Raw genomic sequence first — 18,026 nt, 5'->3', positions numbered from 1 at the left:
AGTTCAAAGAATGTTGTTCATGTTATTTCATGTTTTCAGTTTTTCAGTGTAAGGTGATTTTGTTACAGTTAGTGTTGTTAGGATAGAGAAAATAAGTAAGATAGAATTGTTTACCAGGAAAAAAAACATTTGATATTCATTTACAAGATCCCAGAGATTATGAAAATAAATTATCAAAACTGTAAGATGAAAAAATTGTTTTTGTTCATAACATTAGTAAGAGTCCAAGTCAGGTTCAGTAAATGGATTGTAAGTTCACAGATAAACCTTTTATAAAGGTATCTTGTGACAGACTTGTAATATTTACTAAAAGCTTGCCAAAGTTTGTAGATATAGTAATTCAGAATTATATTAAACGTTACTGTGTATAACTTAACAAATGGTTAGTCCAGTGCACCTAGCCATTAACAAATGAGTTAATGTATAGTTGAGTGTACATTTATAATAGAAATGAAACATTTGTTTTCTAAGTTACAAAAAGTTTTTGCCTTTTCTCCTTACTGAATCCAATATAATAACTGCTCTGAACTCCCATACAGTGGGTAAGAACAAAAATAATAGTATTTTGGTTTTATTTTTAGCGGAAGTGAAGAGAGTAGGAGACACAGTGCTTGGCATGGCTACACAGTGTGTCCAGTCAAAGAATGTCAACAAAACTTCACCACAGACTCTGTCTAATCTGTGTCTGAAGATTAATGTTAAACTCGGGGGTATAAATAGTATCTTAGTGCCAAGTATTCGGTAAGTATGACATTGGTTTCATACTACAGTATGTTGATGCCAAGTATTTGGTTAGTATGACATCAGTTTCATACTACAGTATTTTGGTTCCAAATATTTGGATAGTATGACATCGGTTTCATACTACAGTATTTTGGTGCCAAATATTTGGATAGTTTGACATTGATTTCATACTATACTATCTTGGTGCCAAGTATATGGTTAGTGTGACATTTTTTCATACTACAGTATTTTGGTGCCAAGTATATGGTTAGTGTGACATTTTTTCATACTACAGTATTTTGGTGCCAAGTATTTGGTTAGTATGACATTGGTTTCATACTATAATATTTTGGTGCCAAGTATTTGGTTAGTATGACATTGGTTTTATAGTATGATATTTTTGTGCCAAGTATTTTATACTGTAGCAGTAAATTTCAGTTTTAGGATATTTAGATGCATGTGGAGATTACAAATCTTAAGACTGTTTTTAAATTATTTTCCAAGTACTATTATAATACATATTGTATCTGATGTATTTGGTAAGAGTTTTGAGGTAAATTTAATTTGCTGGTTTGTATTATATAAGTTTAGTTTTTGAGTGTAATAAGCATCTGAAAGTTAAAGGCCATTATTAAAAATAAATTTTAACAACAAATAACCATTTAAGTAAATCTGTTAGTTTTAAATTCTAAACTTTTTTTGGTTTGTTATACCTGTTAGACCCAAAGTGTTTAATGAACCTGTCATATTTCTGGGAGCAGATGTAACTCATCCACCTGCTGGGGATAACAAGAAACCTTCTATTGCTGCAGTGAGTGTTATTGTGCTTATAATATATCATAGTAAATATATGGTACTGTCCAAAAGTGTTAAGACAAGAATATTTTGTTGTTCCTTCTATTTTATGTGGCTAATTCGTCCATACCATATCAGGATGTAAATTTCAACACTATGGTAATGCTTCACTGATCCTTGTTGACAACTGAATGAAAAGCAGGATGAGAATTCATAAAATTCACACATATTTGTATCAAGGGCATATCATAAAGGTCCTGTTTGAAGTAACACACTGATCAAATTTAAGATCTGAAACAAGTGTAATGGTACCCCATGCAGTGTTTTAACTTTATAAAGAAGCTAGGTACCAGCTGAAGTAAGACCCCCAGTTGTTCAGTTTAACCTCAATTTCACCAGTCTCACATGTTTCAGAGAAATTAATAAAAGATGGAAGAGCAGATGTGGGCACTCCATCTTGCAATATCCCATATCTTATAACCTGAGTGCTTTCAAAAAGTGGACCTTTCAAAAGCACTCAGATTATGGGGTTTCTATTTCATTTCTGTCAAGACTTCTTAAAGCTACATGTTTTTATAACATCATGAACATTATAACCTAACTTATAGTTTGTTGTACCCACATGTCTGTGTTTGTAGTAATTGTTGTTATTCTTCACAAATTAAGTATTTAGAATTAATAATGGCTGGGAGTGGCATATAGTGAAAGTTGGCCATTTAGTGATATGTGGTTGTTTTGTAAAAGAGTTATCAGTAAAATAAAGATGTAGATTTTCTGACATGTTCTCAGGTAGTGGGTAGTATGGATGCTCATCCCAGTCGATATGCTGCAACTGTTCGTGTTCAGCAGCACAGACAAGAACATATCCAAGATATGACATCTATGGTAAAAGAGCTGTTAATCCAGTTTTACAAGTCAACTCGTTTTAAGCCTAACCGCATTATTATGTACAGAGATGGTGTCTCAGAAGGTCAGTTTAGTCAGGTAGGTCAACTTTGTGTCATACTACTATGATCATGTTTACTATAAAAACTTAAAATCAAACAAACAGAAAATTAAGTATTAATCTTTTTTTTAATGTAATATTTTTTATCATGGAATTGGCAGTTTTTTATATGTGCATCTGAAGGTTACATTTGGTTATTGTTATGGAAAAAAAAATACTATCAGATAATAAGTAGGTGTCTGAAAGCTCAAACATCTTGGATTTTTATTGAGTTTTTTTCCTTCTTAATCTGCTTGCAGGTTCTAGCACATGAGCTCTTGGCTATGAGAGAATCTTGCATGAAACTGGAACCAGACTATAAACCAGGTATTACTTTCATTGTTGTCCAGAAGCGCCACCATACAAGGTTATTCTGTAGTGACAAAAAAGAACAGATTGGAAAAAGTGGGAATATTCCTGCAGGAACAACTGTTGATGTTGGAATCACACATCCTACAGAGTTTGACTTTTACCTTTGTAGCCATGCTGGAATTCAGGTGAGATTTGACCCTAATTTGCATAATGACAGACATTTCCAAAACAGCTGAACCCTTACTAGTTTGTAGTTTGTTGTATCAAAACAAAGCAAAAGGTAATGTTTTGGACAAGAACTGTGGTCGAGCCCGGCATGGCCAAGCGTGCTAAGGTGTTTGGCTCATAATCTGAAGGTCGCAGGTTCGAATCCCAGTTGCACCAAACATGCTTACCCTTTCAGCTGTGGGAATGTTATAAAGTGATGGTCAATCTCACTATTCATTGGTAAAAGAGTAGCTCAAGAGTTGGCAGTGTGTGGTGATGACTAGCTGCCTTCCTTCTTGTCTTACATTGTTAAATTAGGGACGACTATTGCAGATAGCCCTCGAGTAGCTTTGCACGAAATTCAAAAAACAAACAAAACAAAAAATAGAACTGTGGTCAGGAGTTGGTGAAGTAAACACCTGCCATAACATGCTTGGACATTTCTTGCTTTACATTATTGAGAATACTCGTTTGCATTGTCTTCTAAGATAACTGCAGCTACATTTACAGTCTCTGAGGTAGGTAGTATAAGTCAGGTCCATCCCACATTAATTTTATTCAAACAATACTTTAATAAGCATTTCTGTTTGTTGTATTTATCTATTCATAGACACAATATTTATAATTTGTGTGTTTGTTTGGAGAGCAACTACTGCAGTAGTAAAATATATTAACTTATGAAAATGATAAATTCTTAACATCAGGCATATCAGCCTATGCTTTTCTTATTCAGTGCATGTGTGGCATATACAGGATAGCACTAAACCTAATTTACACAGTCTGAGAACACATCAAGGCAGTTATTCATTATGTAAGTCATCAGATGTTTTATATGTGGATTAAGTGCTGTAACCTGTCAGTTGGAATTTTGGGAATTCCATTATTGAATTCTTTGAAGCTATGTATTTTAATTTTGAAAAGGTATTTATCACTAATTTTAAATACGTATGACCAGTATGGAGAGCTTGTACAATTTACTTTTGGTGAAGGAGAGAATAGTTCACAGTTGTACTGAAGACATCAAGTTCATTTATGGCATCATCGTAAAGAATACAAATAAAAACGGTATTCATAATCCCACACGTAGCAAGGAAAACCATTCAGTAGAGTGTTTATTTTGGTATTGAATTTATGGATAACATATTTACGCTATAATGGAGATAAGGATACAAACATAATATGTGTAGTTTCAGGAAGCTTCATTGAGTTCCATAAGTGTCTGCAGTATAAATTGTAACTCTGATCAACTTTGTTTGTGGTCTGGGTGGATTCCATCTACCATGTGTCTGTCGAAGTAATCATAAAGCAGTTACACTTTAACCTTTTAAAATGTGAGAGTATCTTTGAAACATTTTGCAGATTATCAGTAAACATCGCAAAGTTTTCATCCACTAAAGTTTTAAAAAGTTTTTTTAATTAATGATTTACTTGTACATTTTTTTTTCTTTAAATGTTTGCTATCCAACAAGCAAGGTAATTTTAATTTTAAGATGTATGTATAGAATGGAGGTGTATGTAAACAAGCATTTCCAAAAATGGAAAATGTGCCATCTTATTTTATTTGCTAAGTACAATAATATCTCATCAAATAGAAAAGATGGGAGATTCTTATTTTACATTCTAGCGTCTTTAGTATTGGTATTTTAAGTTTCTAATCTGTAAGAAACTAGAGACCTTGTATTTCAACATCACAGACATCTAATTTAATCCAAATTTGCATTCAACAAACCACGTGACATACAAAATAATCAATTACAGAGTTTGTATTAATAGTTACTTTTAAACTAAGAAATTAACTAATGTATAATACTAAAATATGAATTATAACCTACAATTTGATACTAACCTTAATGACAAACTTTAAAATAGTGGTTCAGTAAAATTCTGAATATAAGTGTGAACATGATGATATGCCTTCTGAACCTTATCAGTAGGGAAACTGTTAATGTACATGCTCCATGTGAAGTAACCTTCATAACAACAGTTAATAGTTCTTTGTGCATTATGTCTGTTGTGCATTTTTAATACAAAGTACTGTAATGCAAGTTAATAAAATAATAATGCTCAGTAAATATTACCAAACATATTGGGCTAAATTCTATTATACTACAGAATAAAAGATATTAGTATAACTTCCATCAGTAAACTAAAACGTGCAACACTGTGAGGGGAAAGGTTCAGGTTCTTTGTCTTGGCAAAAATATCAAGAAATAACGTGCAAAATTGTTTACAAAAGCCTATAAACAAATGTTAGGATGATAATGGTAGAATGAAAACCACCATAATTTAATATATTTTATATAAGATTCTGCTTAACATAATCTTAAATACCAACATAATTTAATATATTTTATATAAGATTCTGCCTAACATAATCTTAAATTCATTCTGATCAAAGTTACTTTCTGTGGCTGGATTTATTAGAAAATTTTGCGTGACTTAATAGTAAGAAAAAAATGTTGCTCAATGGATTACATTATCTGGATTTTTTTTAGAAGAAAAAGCATAAAATTGAAAGTCTGAGCCCTTTCTTCCATCACTGGTTGAGTTACTGCAAACTGTTATTTCCTATACCTAATTAAAGCTATATTGCAATCATACATAATTACATATAATCAACACAATGTTTTTTAATATTCTATACAGTATAAAGTGCAATGTATAATCGAATCTATATATCATGTTTCTGTTTTTTAACCATAAACAAAATTGATAAAATTGTAAATTTTAGTGCAATATTAATTTATTGGGTGTTGAAAGATACATCTATGTACATTCACATCTATAACTTATCACATGTTAAAGATGCTGAGATGACCATGTATAATGAATACTGTACCATAAGCATTTGTTTCATTATCAAATAATTGTGGTTTCAAGATGTACCATTGTCTGTCATAACTTCCATCAGAATACAAAATCAGGGAAGTCAGAGCAGTGGTGTTATAAGCATAACACATACACAGTGTAGAAAAAATAAATTTACAGTTACATTAGTAATAAATGGTGAAGTTATGAAAGTTATATATTACAGTGTAACACAAAGTAAACAGAGTAAGTTTAAGCCTTATTCAATACTATAGAATGCAGTTGTATAATTATGAATCACAAACTTAACACAGTGTAAAATAATTGTTAACACTTTGCTTAGTACTAGTTGCCAGTGGATGGTGCTAGTCATTTGCCTTCTCTCTATAATCAGCAATTACTCACCAGGGAATGTAGTAGGTAATCTAAGTAGCTTTGTCCCGAACTTAGAAATGACAGAGTCCAAAGTCCCAGTGGCTGAAAGTGCCAGGAACCCTTAAATCACAAGATTGTGTTTAGCCCAAGGCTGCACAAACTAGATTTCATAAGAAAACAAATATGGATTTTGAGAAATCATAATAGAAATATCTTGATGACATGGGTGTTTTGGATACTTGTAGTAAAAACATCAGAAATGTAATGTTCTTAATAAACAAATTTCCCCTTAGATCAGTTGGAAACATGTTTCTAGTAGATACATGATTGTTGTCTGAGGAATAGTGATGTATATTTCATGTATCTAGAAAACTTTCCCCACAAGATTTCTAGTCAGGAAAGGTCTTTGATAATAAATACACATATTTATTATTGTTAAATTTCACATGAATTAGCTACCTAAAAGTTGAAGAAATATTTTTTAAATGATGTACAAACAAACATCTTTAAATAGTAGTTTTTACCATTTAAACTGTTTTTTTTTCCCACATTTTTAGGGTACGAGTCGACCTTCTCACTACCACATTTTGTGGGATGACAACCAGTTTTCTGCAGATGAACTTCAGTGTTTAACCTACCAGCTCTGTCACACTTACGTTAGATGTACTCGTTCTGTATCCATCCCTGCACCAGCGTATTATGCTCATTTAGTGGCCTTCCGTGCTCGATATCATCTGGTGGAAAAGGAGCATGACAGGTATGATGCTTATTAAATATTTAACCTTATGTAAAAGATATGAATATAAGTAACCAACAAATCAGAATTGTAAAATTTAATGTTTCCACCAATTATGGGAATGTCAGCATAGTGTTTCCCTGACTTTCAGAAATGGAAGTTAGAAATAACTCTTACATGTAAGTAGAATAATTAATATATTAAAATGTACGTATTAGGTGGACAAGTGTAGCTGTAATTAAAACCATTAAACAAGTATAGACATTCACATTAGATGAAATATTTATTTAAAGGTTGGTTTCTGTAGTTTTGGCTGCAAGATTTAGTTGAAGCAGAAGTCTGGTTCTGTAATGGTGTTATAAGGTTTTAGTATGTTGATTGTTGGTTCCGTTGGTGTGTTAGATTTTAATACTGAAATGTTAAATAACATACTTAGTAGTAGTGTATTGTAGAACAGACTGTACTAACTGTATTATTGAAATAATGAATAATGTAGTAGTGTATTGTAGAACAGTTTTCTGCATCAAATTCCTCATCTATTATAAATAATAATAAGGTGAAGTAGTGACATATGTGTTTTAATTAATAACCATTTATATAAAGCAAGTTTAGATCATAAAGATACAAATTTTTTTTCTAGTGGCGATGGCAGCTATCAGTCTGCAAATGGGGAAGATCGTACTCCCACGGCAATGGCTCGTGCCGTAACAGTTCATACCGACATCAACAAAGTCATGTATTTTGCTTGACAAGGGTAAACCTTAGGGTATGATTAATACAATAGTTCTTGGTGACATGATCAACTTCTGTACCTGATCAGTGTTCTACTCTTTAGAGATAGTATTCTCTAATGGAGGACCTAGGTTTTAAGTGAATAGAAAAGAAAAGTCACATGTGTATGTGATGATATCAAGCGTTGGTAGCTGTGCACAATTTATTATCAGTCTTATCATTCAGAACATGTTTTTACTCCAGTTATCTTAACTCATTTCTATTAGAAATGGGAATCAAAACCAAATAACCTTATTATGAAAAGCAGTTAATGTTTACAATATCTGTGTTTGTACACTCCGGTGTTTTTCTTGTTAATTTATTGTTGATTTCTCAACACGTATCTTGAAGCCGAGCCATTTCTCTTTTTTAGTGAAATAGAGAGACGACAAATTTGGTTTTATGTTTTTCTTTTTACGTTTAGACTCCTGTATTTATATGGTTTTTCAATTTAATTATAATTGTATTATCTGTGCATCAGTTTATCAAGGATGAAGTTTTTAAGTTGTAAAATTTTGGGAAATACTTATAAAAGATGCAGGTTTGACAAATTGAACTATTTTGCCATGTTAATTGTAGAAAAATTAGTTGTGATATAAATGTTAACCAAAATCTGTTTTATTGTAAACATCCTTGTGTTAACCTCATTGGACAATTAATCTGATCTTAATCATGATCCACAAGTTGAACTCTGACATACATGAGTCATGCTGTAGTAGGAGCTCATTACTATGCTATGTATTTGTACATAGCAGTCTTGTACAATATTTCCTTGTGTTTTCTTTCTGAAAGATAGTACAAAATTGCTACACTATCAGGTTTAAACAGAGTTTATACTAACTGTGGTAAGAACATCTTTGGAGGTCATTATTTCAGTGGAATTTGGGGCAAATTATATATGGTGGGTTTGAGGAGTTTAGTGGGCCACAGTTGCCCATTGAATGGAAAGTGGGAAACATTTTGCATGTGTACTGCGGTCTTCTTTTAGATTGAAGAAAACCCCCAGTATAGAAGCTGAAATGTCATCCTCTGTTTCTTTGCACAGACAGCTTAAATGCATTAAAATTCTGAAGGTGTCAGTGGTAGGGGGTCCCTTAAAATAATTGTAAAGAAAACTTTTATATTTCAGAGAATTAGTACTAAAATATGCAAAAGACAAAAGTCTCAAAACACTACTAAGTCAGATTATGGGAAGTAAAAATTTAAAAAATTAAGATTAAAACTATAAATTTAAGTATCCCAGCTTAGTTGGGATCCTAACTTTTCTTCAAACATCTAAACATAAATTGAATTACAAGTAAAGTACAACAATGTTTAACATTCTCTTTTAGAGGTACCATGGAATCTGGTTTCAGTTTCATTGTATTTTTGTTTAATTATTAACTTTATAAAAAAGAAAGGACATATCTGTACCCAGATTTGTAGGAATTCTTTATGGTCTTTAATTTTATTTTGCTATCATGTTAGTTATAATTTAAAAAACAACAACTTTTTTTTATCTAGTTTAGAAATTTGATAAAAAAAAATTCAATTGAACAAATGATATTTTTAGTTAAGATGTAAACCCAAATTGTTTCTTGAATATGTTACACTATATTTTGTTTTACCAATGAAAAGCTGTATGAACTGACAATTACATAGTATAGGTATGTATTTACTCCATTTATTTTCCTAGACATTTGGAAGTGAAAAATACATTATAGGCCTTATTGACTTGGAGCTGTGTTTCCAGTAACATTTGGTAACTTTTACTCTTTCAGTTTTACTTTGTTTTCACCATGTCTAAACTGAAAGGGTTATCGTAAGTAGCTGATTGTGGTGCTACTGATACACAATACTTGATGTTATTTCTTTATTGGTGTACGAAACTTATAAAAATATTTAACAGAAGTTTAATTCGATGGTGGGAATGTTAACATATTTAGTCTGTTAGAGTCCACATACATGTTAAAACCTTATACTGAATTGTTTATCATTCTTTTCTATTATAGACTTCTCATACGAGAAACAGAGGAATTATTAATTTATTCAATCATGTCAAAAGAAGCTTTGGGTACATTTAAATGTAAACTGATTTAATTATAAGGGTTTCTTCACCATTAAGCATTGTATCATATAAACAAAATGTCAAAGTCAGGAACTGAAAATATGGGAGTAACTTTTCTTCCATGCTGGAATATATGGTATTGTTTCTTGTGTTATTGAAGCAAATGTCTTCAAGTTGTAGACAGTGTAAACTGTAATTTCATGGTATATTGTTTTATTGCCATTGAGCCAAAAAGAAAGTTTCTATATGGGATGTTGTCAGTTGCTATGAACCTTACCTGGGAAGAACAGTTTTCTTCACTCTAGACAACTTATAGTTGTCTCTTCTATATATGTGGCTGATTTTCACAGTCGTACTTATGATGGACCCTGAGGTGACACTGCTGTAAATATGCTTCATACAACATGCGAATTTAACGTGCATTTCTCAGACAATCGTTGTATTTTAAATGTTGGTGGTTTTTAACATTACTCTTGCACCTTTTGTGTTCATTTGCATCTTGGAGATGGTGGGATGTTTTTATTACAGGAGTTCAAACAGTTTATTCTAAATTAAATCATTTGTGGGTATGTTTATTATAGACTTTTTGTTTTGCCTCTTCCTTATAACTGTTTAATCCTGTCAGCCAGTGGATCAAGTGGAAGTAGCCATGTTTCAAAATTGGCTGGTAGGACAAACAAGGTAGTTATTCCAGTGTTATTCTGACGTCTTCCTCTTTGTTTCAGTTTTATTTCGAGACATTAATATGGCTTGAATGATCTTTATAATGTCTTATTTGTTCCTTATCTCTTTTAAGTTACAAATTACTGCATTTTACTTAAAGAACTTTACAACTTTATATGTTTTTCAAAAAATCTAACTTTTTAATGGCTCTTGATCATCTGATGATGCAACATTTTTAACTGGTCCAGTAAAGTGTTTTAAATATTTTTTGAGTCTGTTGTATTGTAGTTATATGTCAGAGACATTGGGAATGTTATTCAGATGAGTAGAGAATGTTTTGAAGGTATTGGAGGTAAAATGCTGTCAGATTCGAGACACGAATAGTATTTTAAATTCCACGTATGGAATACTGCCATAACATAAAACACTGTCATCAAGTGTTCTGAAAACCTGCATAAAGAAAAATTATTTTTCTTATTCTTTGTAATCTCTGTGCTATTGTTGGAAAAATTACAGTTGAGATATTTAAGTTTATAGATAGGAAAATAAGGTGAAAAAAAATGACAAAATTATATTCACATTATAAATTTTGACTAGCATTAGAATATTGTAATATTATACCTTAGCTTATAATTTGCAAGTAAAACCACCTTTGACACTAATTTACTACTTCAGGTAAGATCTAGTTAGACTTTTCATATTAATTTACCATCTGAGATAAGATTGAGAAAGATTATACCATTAATTTACCATCTGAGATAAAACCTAGGTGGACTTTTAACATTCATTTATCACCTGAAATAAGATGTAGTAGTCTATTTAAATTAATTAACCATCTTAGATTGGATCTATTTATGCTATTCACATTACCACCTGAGATTAGATCTAGCTAAACTATTCATAATAATTTGTCATCTGAGATGAGATCCTGTTTCACATTACTGTCTGAGGTAAGATCAAATTGGGCTTTTAACATTCATTTACCACCTGAAATAAGATGTGGGTAGACTATTCACATTATTTTACCACCTGAGATATAATCTAGTTAGATTATTCATATTAATTTATCATCTGAGATAAGATTTGGGTAGACAGTTCACATTAATTTACTATCTTGAATATGATGATTCAGTCACATTCATTGCAATACTTAGATTATTTGTGACGTATTTTTTACATACGTTAATTTACAAATGACACCAGTTATGATGCTGATTTAAAAATATCCTTTGCTAAGAAATACATTCACAAATGTGTAATGTTTGTCCACTGAATATACTCTAAAGTCAGAAAAAAAAATTAATGAATTATTTGAGACTAGTTTACAGCCAACATAATTCATATTTATTGGTACAAAATAAACAGTTGTGGATGTAGCAGTAGCCATTGTTCCCTCTAACGTTTCTTTGTACTACAAGTTCCTAGTACTGTCCATAGGCAGCTTAAACTTTTAACTACCTACAGTTATGTAAGTCATCTGAAAATATTTACATCATAACACCCTTTTTTTGAGTGTCTATTTTTGTGCCTTGTATTTGGCTTGGCTTTGTTCAAATTATAGGCCGTTGTCTTTCACATAAGACCAACTAACTGAGTTTATGAGTGGTCTGTCGTTTTTCAATATGTGATACTTGCCATGTTACTATGTGTTCATGCATGCAGAGTAGAGAAAAAGTTAGAAATAAATATATGCATACACCTAGCTATTGTTCAACAGTCCAAATCAATGGATTTCTGTGTTTAACCTTATCAGTATAATTGTCATTGAAGCCCAAAATAATACATGAAAAACATCTAACTTGAGCTGTCAAGTAAATTTTAAATTAAGCTTGAATCCATGTTTGTATAAAACATCTTATTATTTTGGCAAAAGAAAATGAAATAATTTGGAATAACATCATTATAAACAGGTAGAGTAAGTTAAGATTTCTCCTTAATTTGTGTTAGAAATGGTAACTCATACATTTATAGTCTATACGTGTGATATTGGCATACTTGCATGTAATAACATAGGTCCCACATAACACGATTTAGTAAAAAATTAAGTTTTTCTTACTTCTTTGAAATTTGCCCTACACGTATCTTATTTGGCAACTTATTAAACAAGGAATATAATTATTGGCATTAAATGTATAATGGTTTATAACTCCACAAACCAAACCAAAGCAGTGTCAGTTCTTAGGTATACTTTAAGATGTATTAACACAGTCTATCAAGACAAGGCTGTTGACTGGGTATTGGTGTGGATCATTTGACTTTTATCTGTGTTTATAGTTGGTGTTCTGAACAGTTCTAATATTTTTTTGTCTCCTGCATCATTCGATAATGCATTAAATATTGAAAATGTCTATTGACTGATAAGGAATTGTAAATAGCATGTAAAATGTTACTCTCTGTTACAGTTCATATTACTCGACTTGAATGTTACCAAAGTCGGAGAACAATAAATCTCTGGAATTTTAATATTATCATTAGTACTATTCTTGTGTAGATTACATATGACTAACAGTTGTGTGAAGTCTATCTCTAATGTGTTTTTGTATCATTGATTAATGTATTACATGGTGTAACGTATGTTTACTTGGTGTGTTAAGGGCTTGATGTTGACATGAGATTTTGGGGGCTGTTTCTCTTAAATACTGGCATGTTCTATATACAAATGTAAATATATAGTGCTGGTCATTAGTCTAAACTTCATTTATAGTGATTAAATCGTAGGTAAATATAATTTTTCTGTGCAGAGGTTAAGCTGACGACCTAATGCACAGACTCACAACGAACTGAAATCACAAATTAATCTGCTTAGATACCAACTGTACAGTAACTACTCACTTTTATAAATGTTTTTATGTAAAGTCATAAAACTTGTGGCCACTCTTTCAAAGTGACCAGACAAAATGGTTTTTACTGAAATTCTTAGTTTATTTAAGGAAGTTAAGTTATTAAGACAATCACTGGACATTACTTAATTTCATTTCACAATGTGAGTAATGCATCTTGTTTGTGATGAGACTCAGTAGAAGGAAATCTTGTTGGGTAGAAGCCTCAGTTGAGTTACTTAATCAACAGGCTAGTTAAAGGATGTTCAATTTTAGGTACAATATTCTTAACTAACTTAAAGTCACAGGTTAGTACTAATTCAAACAGTGACTTGAACTTCTACAGTAGAAACTAAAGTAGCAAATTATCCAGAATACTTCACTTCGTACAAAAACAAGTTAACTTTATTTTCTAGTGGGTTGTTGGTGTTTATATTCCTGCATTACTTAACAGAAAGTTCCAGAGTTTGATGGTTTTAACCACAGTAATTTTAGCAATAATTCTTAGTTATGTTATGTTTATAGATGTTATTACAGACTCTTGATAAAACCTAACTATGATGTGATATAAAGTGAGAGTTACAAGGTTAATTAGAATGTGGCGATGATGTAACTTAGTATAATTTTAGACCATATTTTAAGTAACTGATGATTATACTTAATTAATGGGCCAATCTCTTATTGTTTTTATTTGAGTGATAAAAGGATTTGAGAAGTAATTGTTTAATTATATTAACAAAGTAGGATATCTTTACTAATGGTCTTTCCTACAAATTATGTTTATTAATTTGAAAGTTTTATTTCCTGCTTTTAAAGTGTGTATGTGTTCTGGTTTCTGTTTACAAAAGGAAACAAATGTTAGGCTATCAATAAAATTTATAAATTAAATGTTGAACCAGGATGTGTTGTCTCAGTTAGTTTTCTGTAAAGCTGTTTATGAATTATCTGTGGTTGGGGAAACAGGGTACTTTGGAATTATTTCACATTTTGTATGTTAGGTAATATTGTAAAAATTTCATATAAACTGTTACTAACATTAATATGATGAGTTCAATCAACTTACCTTGTGCACTCGTAGTTAATCTGCACTTACTACAGGCGTTTATCTCAGATAATTTTTGGAAAATAATTCTAAGTAGTGTTTTTGTCTTGAGTAAAGGTGTTGCCCTTTTATTGTTTAGAAACTAGGCTGTGTTTAGTTTCCTGCACATTGTTAACATATTAAATGTAATGATATGTTTAAAAGGTTTCAAAGTTTGGTACATATAGTTTCCATGTCTAACAATTTTAAAAGTTTCAGCACATAATGAAGATCAATAAGAACCAAAAACCAATGCTGTTTCAGAGGTGTGTATGTGTTTGTGTGTCTGGTTACACACCCTGTTATCTAAGAACTTTTTTTATTTGACAAAGTGGAATATTAAAATTTAGATTTATTCCTGGATCAGTGTCATTTTGAATTTGACCTGGATCCGTTTGTTCAGTTGAACACAGTTTCATACAGTTTTCATCACACACTAAACACTGATTGGTTGTGTGTGAATCTGATTTTCATATAATTGTATTCTTAGTATGTGTACTGTCTGACAAGTATTGAACTGTTGTCACAGTGTTTGTTGTACATTAAAGTGGTATACTGACTGGTGAGTATTGAACTATTGTCACAGTGTTTGTTGTACTTTAAACTGGTATACTGACTGGTGAGTATTGAATTGTTCTGTTTGGTTGATGATTATTGAACTACTGTCTCTTTGCAGAACAGCTAACTTGTTTGAAATTGTTGAACTCCGTAAATGGAATTTTGGATCAGTGAACAAATTTGGTAAGAGTTATCTGGTAAGTTTATGAGCTGATTTTTTGGTTAGTGATCAGACTTCATAAGAGTTGTCTAGTCAGTTTGTGAGCTGATTTTCTGGTATAGTAATCAGACTTGGTAAGAGTTTTCTGGTATGTTTATGAACCAGCCTATTAAAATTGTATAGAACCTAAATCAGTTTGTTTTTTTTTTTTTTTTTGGTGTTTTTTCGAATCTAGTCTGTCTAGTATGTTCTCCATGTGTTATTGTTCTGCTGGACACTGTTCACCATTGATTATGTTATCATTGTTATAACATTTGGTGAACTTATTTGACGTGTATGTGTGTAGTTGGTGTAAGAAAGCCAAATGTTCTATAACCACCACCAGCTGTATGAACCAGTTTTCATTAAATCATTTACTCATATTTCAATGTTCATCTTGTTTTATAAACTCTCCATCTTTGTTATCTTTATGTAAGGTTTGTGTGAATGTAAACTGAGCAGAACGTGAGTACCTCTTTTCAATTTTATTATACCACAGTAAAACTGTTTTTAGCACTTGTAAACTGGTTGACATTGTACATTGTGAGATTAAATATAGATGTTACTGTGATGATGGTTTAAAACAAATAGTTGCTTGTTTGTTTTTTTGTTTCTCTGGACATATCAAATTAAACATTTTGAAAAGCATCCTTTTTGATGGATGTGCTGGTTTAGAAGATAGTTGTGTGTTGAACAGATTAATAAGGGTAAAATTCACACTAGAATAGTAGTTTTATCCTTAAACATAGTTGAATGATGAATTTTGTTATGTGCCTTATTTTCTTGTTTTTGTATGTACTGAATTATTAAAAGTTAGATGGGAATTTATTTCATGTGTAATCATAATCTGATACTGAAGATTTTCGTTCTCAGATATGTTGTCAGGATAACATTTGAAGTTTTTTAATAGCAGTAAGTACTTTGCACATTTAATAGATGCTACATTTAATTTGTATAGAATAACATTTTTTGGAGGTGTTTACAAGTTGATATTTGAAAGGATATAATTGGAAGATAATATCCAAAATAATGTAACTGATGAAAAATAACACTACTAATGTGATTTGTGCTACTTAACTAAAGGTTATAAAAACAAATGACACATTACTGAAGTGGTATTGATATTCTCTATACTGAAAGAAGTAAAAAAGAAGGTAAGTTCTTATGAAGCATTGATAGTTATGTACAGAATTATTGGAATGACAATTATAGTGATTTGTTAATCTTACCACAAAGACTGTTGCAGCTGAAAGTTTTGTATATAATGGTTACTTTTAGGTTTCTGTCAATTGTAAACTAGTGTGTACAGACTCATGACTGATGTTAGACCAGTTAATAACAAGGATTAATGAAATATGAGTATATTTCCTAAAGTTGTTTAATTCATGGTTGTTTTAAAACATTAAAATAATGGCTGCTTTTAAAGAAGTTTATAGCAGTGGTAACTATAAATGAAAGGTATTTTTATTGGCTCTGAGAACAAATATTCTGTTTTTATAAAATTAAAGAACACTATAACTTAAATTATGTCATGACATAGGGGTTTCCCAACTTTCACAAGACTCCCCTTAAAATTCCACATCTACATTGAAGATTCTTACCCAGTGAATTTATACATACTGAGCATCTTAACAATGTTGTATATGTGGTATGCTCCCACTAACACTTTTCTGCTATCCCCAGTTTGGGAACCCCTGTATTAACCAACAACCAGATAATTTTCAAGAGTTAAAATATATTAATATAAGCTATAAAGAAAGGATGATTTTAAAATGGCATATGTTTTTAGTTGATTAATCCTATTAGGCAAGGTGGTACACAGCATTCTTGCTAACAAATTACTGTTAACCTTAAGGTAATTTCATAATTTAAAAAAAAGGCACATTAAAGTATTGTCAAATTACCAGAAGCAGTACTTTATTGATGTTTTGTGTTGCACAAGTTGTTTTTGTATGTTTCTAACTACATAATTTTATGTATGCAATTGTGAATGTTTTAGGTAAGATTTTGTTTGTTTTATAGGAGTCTTCATGTTTCTTAATCTGTCAAAGAAAACTCATCATTTATGTCTTCCCATTTAAGAAAGTGATTCCATTGCCACTTTGATGCCTAAACAATGTGTCTGAAACACTAATGTTCCCATATTTTAGTAGTAATAGAAAGGATAAGATCTGTCCTAGAGGTGTACTTACATAGCTGTTAGATATCTTTCTATCATGTAATTGTTCCACACTGTCTGTCTGAAATGTTTGGACATAAGTTGTGAACAAAGAGACAGACTGATAATATTTCTATGAAGCATTTTTATTTATTGTGCTCAATAAGCTTATTTCTGGCTCTGATGTGATTTCAGAATAAATGTTTTTACATTAATTTATTACATACAGCTATTTTCACCATCAATTCTGACATGAGCATTTTCAGTATGTATGAGTAAATTTATCTAATAAGAGGCATCATCCTTACACAACCTAAAATATTTAATTTTTTTGTATTTTTGTGAAATGAAGATCTAATAAACTTGTCAAACTTTCATGTGCCATTGGAAATATAGTGGATAGTGATGGAAGTTATTTTGCACTTAGGCTATCAGATTAGCCAAGAATTGTTAAAAAACTGGACTTGTGTCAAGAGAAAAATTTAACATAACAATATGTAGATAATTTTCTTGCACAGGTTTTAAAAGACCCATTATATTTCTTTATATCTAGTATGAAACTTGTTATGTATAGCTTATTATGTTCGATACAAACTGGTTTGTCCTGTAGATAAATGGTAGACAAAGACATAAAACACAAAAGTTAAACAAAAAACAATTTCTGTAAGTATATTAATTATCTTTACATATGCCCAAAGATTTATGTAATCATTGTCATGTTCAGGTGTATAATGTATACACAAATATACTACAATCATAAAGAATACTTTGATGTCTTTTAACACTTTT

At 30.9% G+C, this 18,026-nt stretch overlaps 1 protein-coding gene across 5 annotated transcripts in view; it reads left to right on the top strand.

The window, feature by feature from the left end:
- Positions 1-18,026, top strand: part of LOC143257124 (protein argonaute-2-like) — a 64,973-nt gene that overhangs the window by 35,298 nt on the left and 11,649 nt on the right. Inside the window, exons 15-21 of one of the 5 annotated variants that reach the window (XR_013031695.1) lie at positions 582-741; positions 1,444-1,534; positions 2,308-2,502; positions 2,764-3,000; positions 6,763-6,962; positions 7,582-7,695; positions 14,999-15,077. Coding sequence is in view for 3 of the 5 variants with exons in the window: in XM_076515391.1 (XP_076371506.1) it covers positions 582-741; positions 1,444-1,534; positions 2,308-2,502; positions 2,764-3,000; positions 6,763-6,962; positions 7,582-7,690 (992 nt within the window). In the remaining 2 variants the exon portion in view is untranslated. Of the gene's footprint in view, positions 1-581; positions 742-1,443; positions 1,535-2,307; positions 2,503-2,763; positions 3,001-6,762; positions 6,963-7,581; positions 17,633-18,026 lie in introns of those variants that run through there. The other 4 variants (XM_076515391.1, XM_076515390.1, XR_013031694.1 and 1 more) reach the window with 4 other exon arrangements.

This window comes from Tachypleus tridentatus, chromosome 7 (assembly GCF_004210375.1).
Source record: "Tachypleus tridentatus isolate NWPU-2018 chromosome 7, ASM421037v1, whole genome shotgun sequence".
Lineage (NCBI taxonomy): Eukaryota > Metazoa > Arthropoda > Merostomata > Xiphosura > Limulidae > Tachypleus > Tachypleus tridentatus.
The sequence above is the reverse complement of the archived record's forward strand: the minus strand, read 5'-3'. Positions and strand labels throughout refer to the sequence as shown.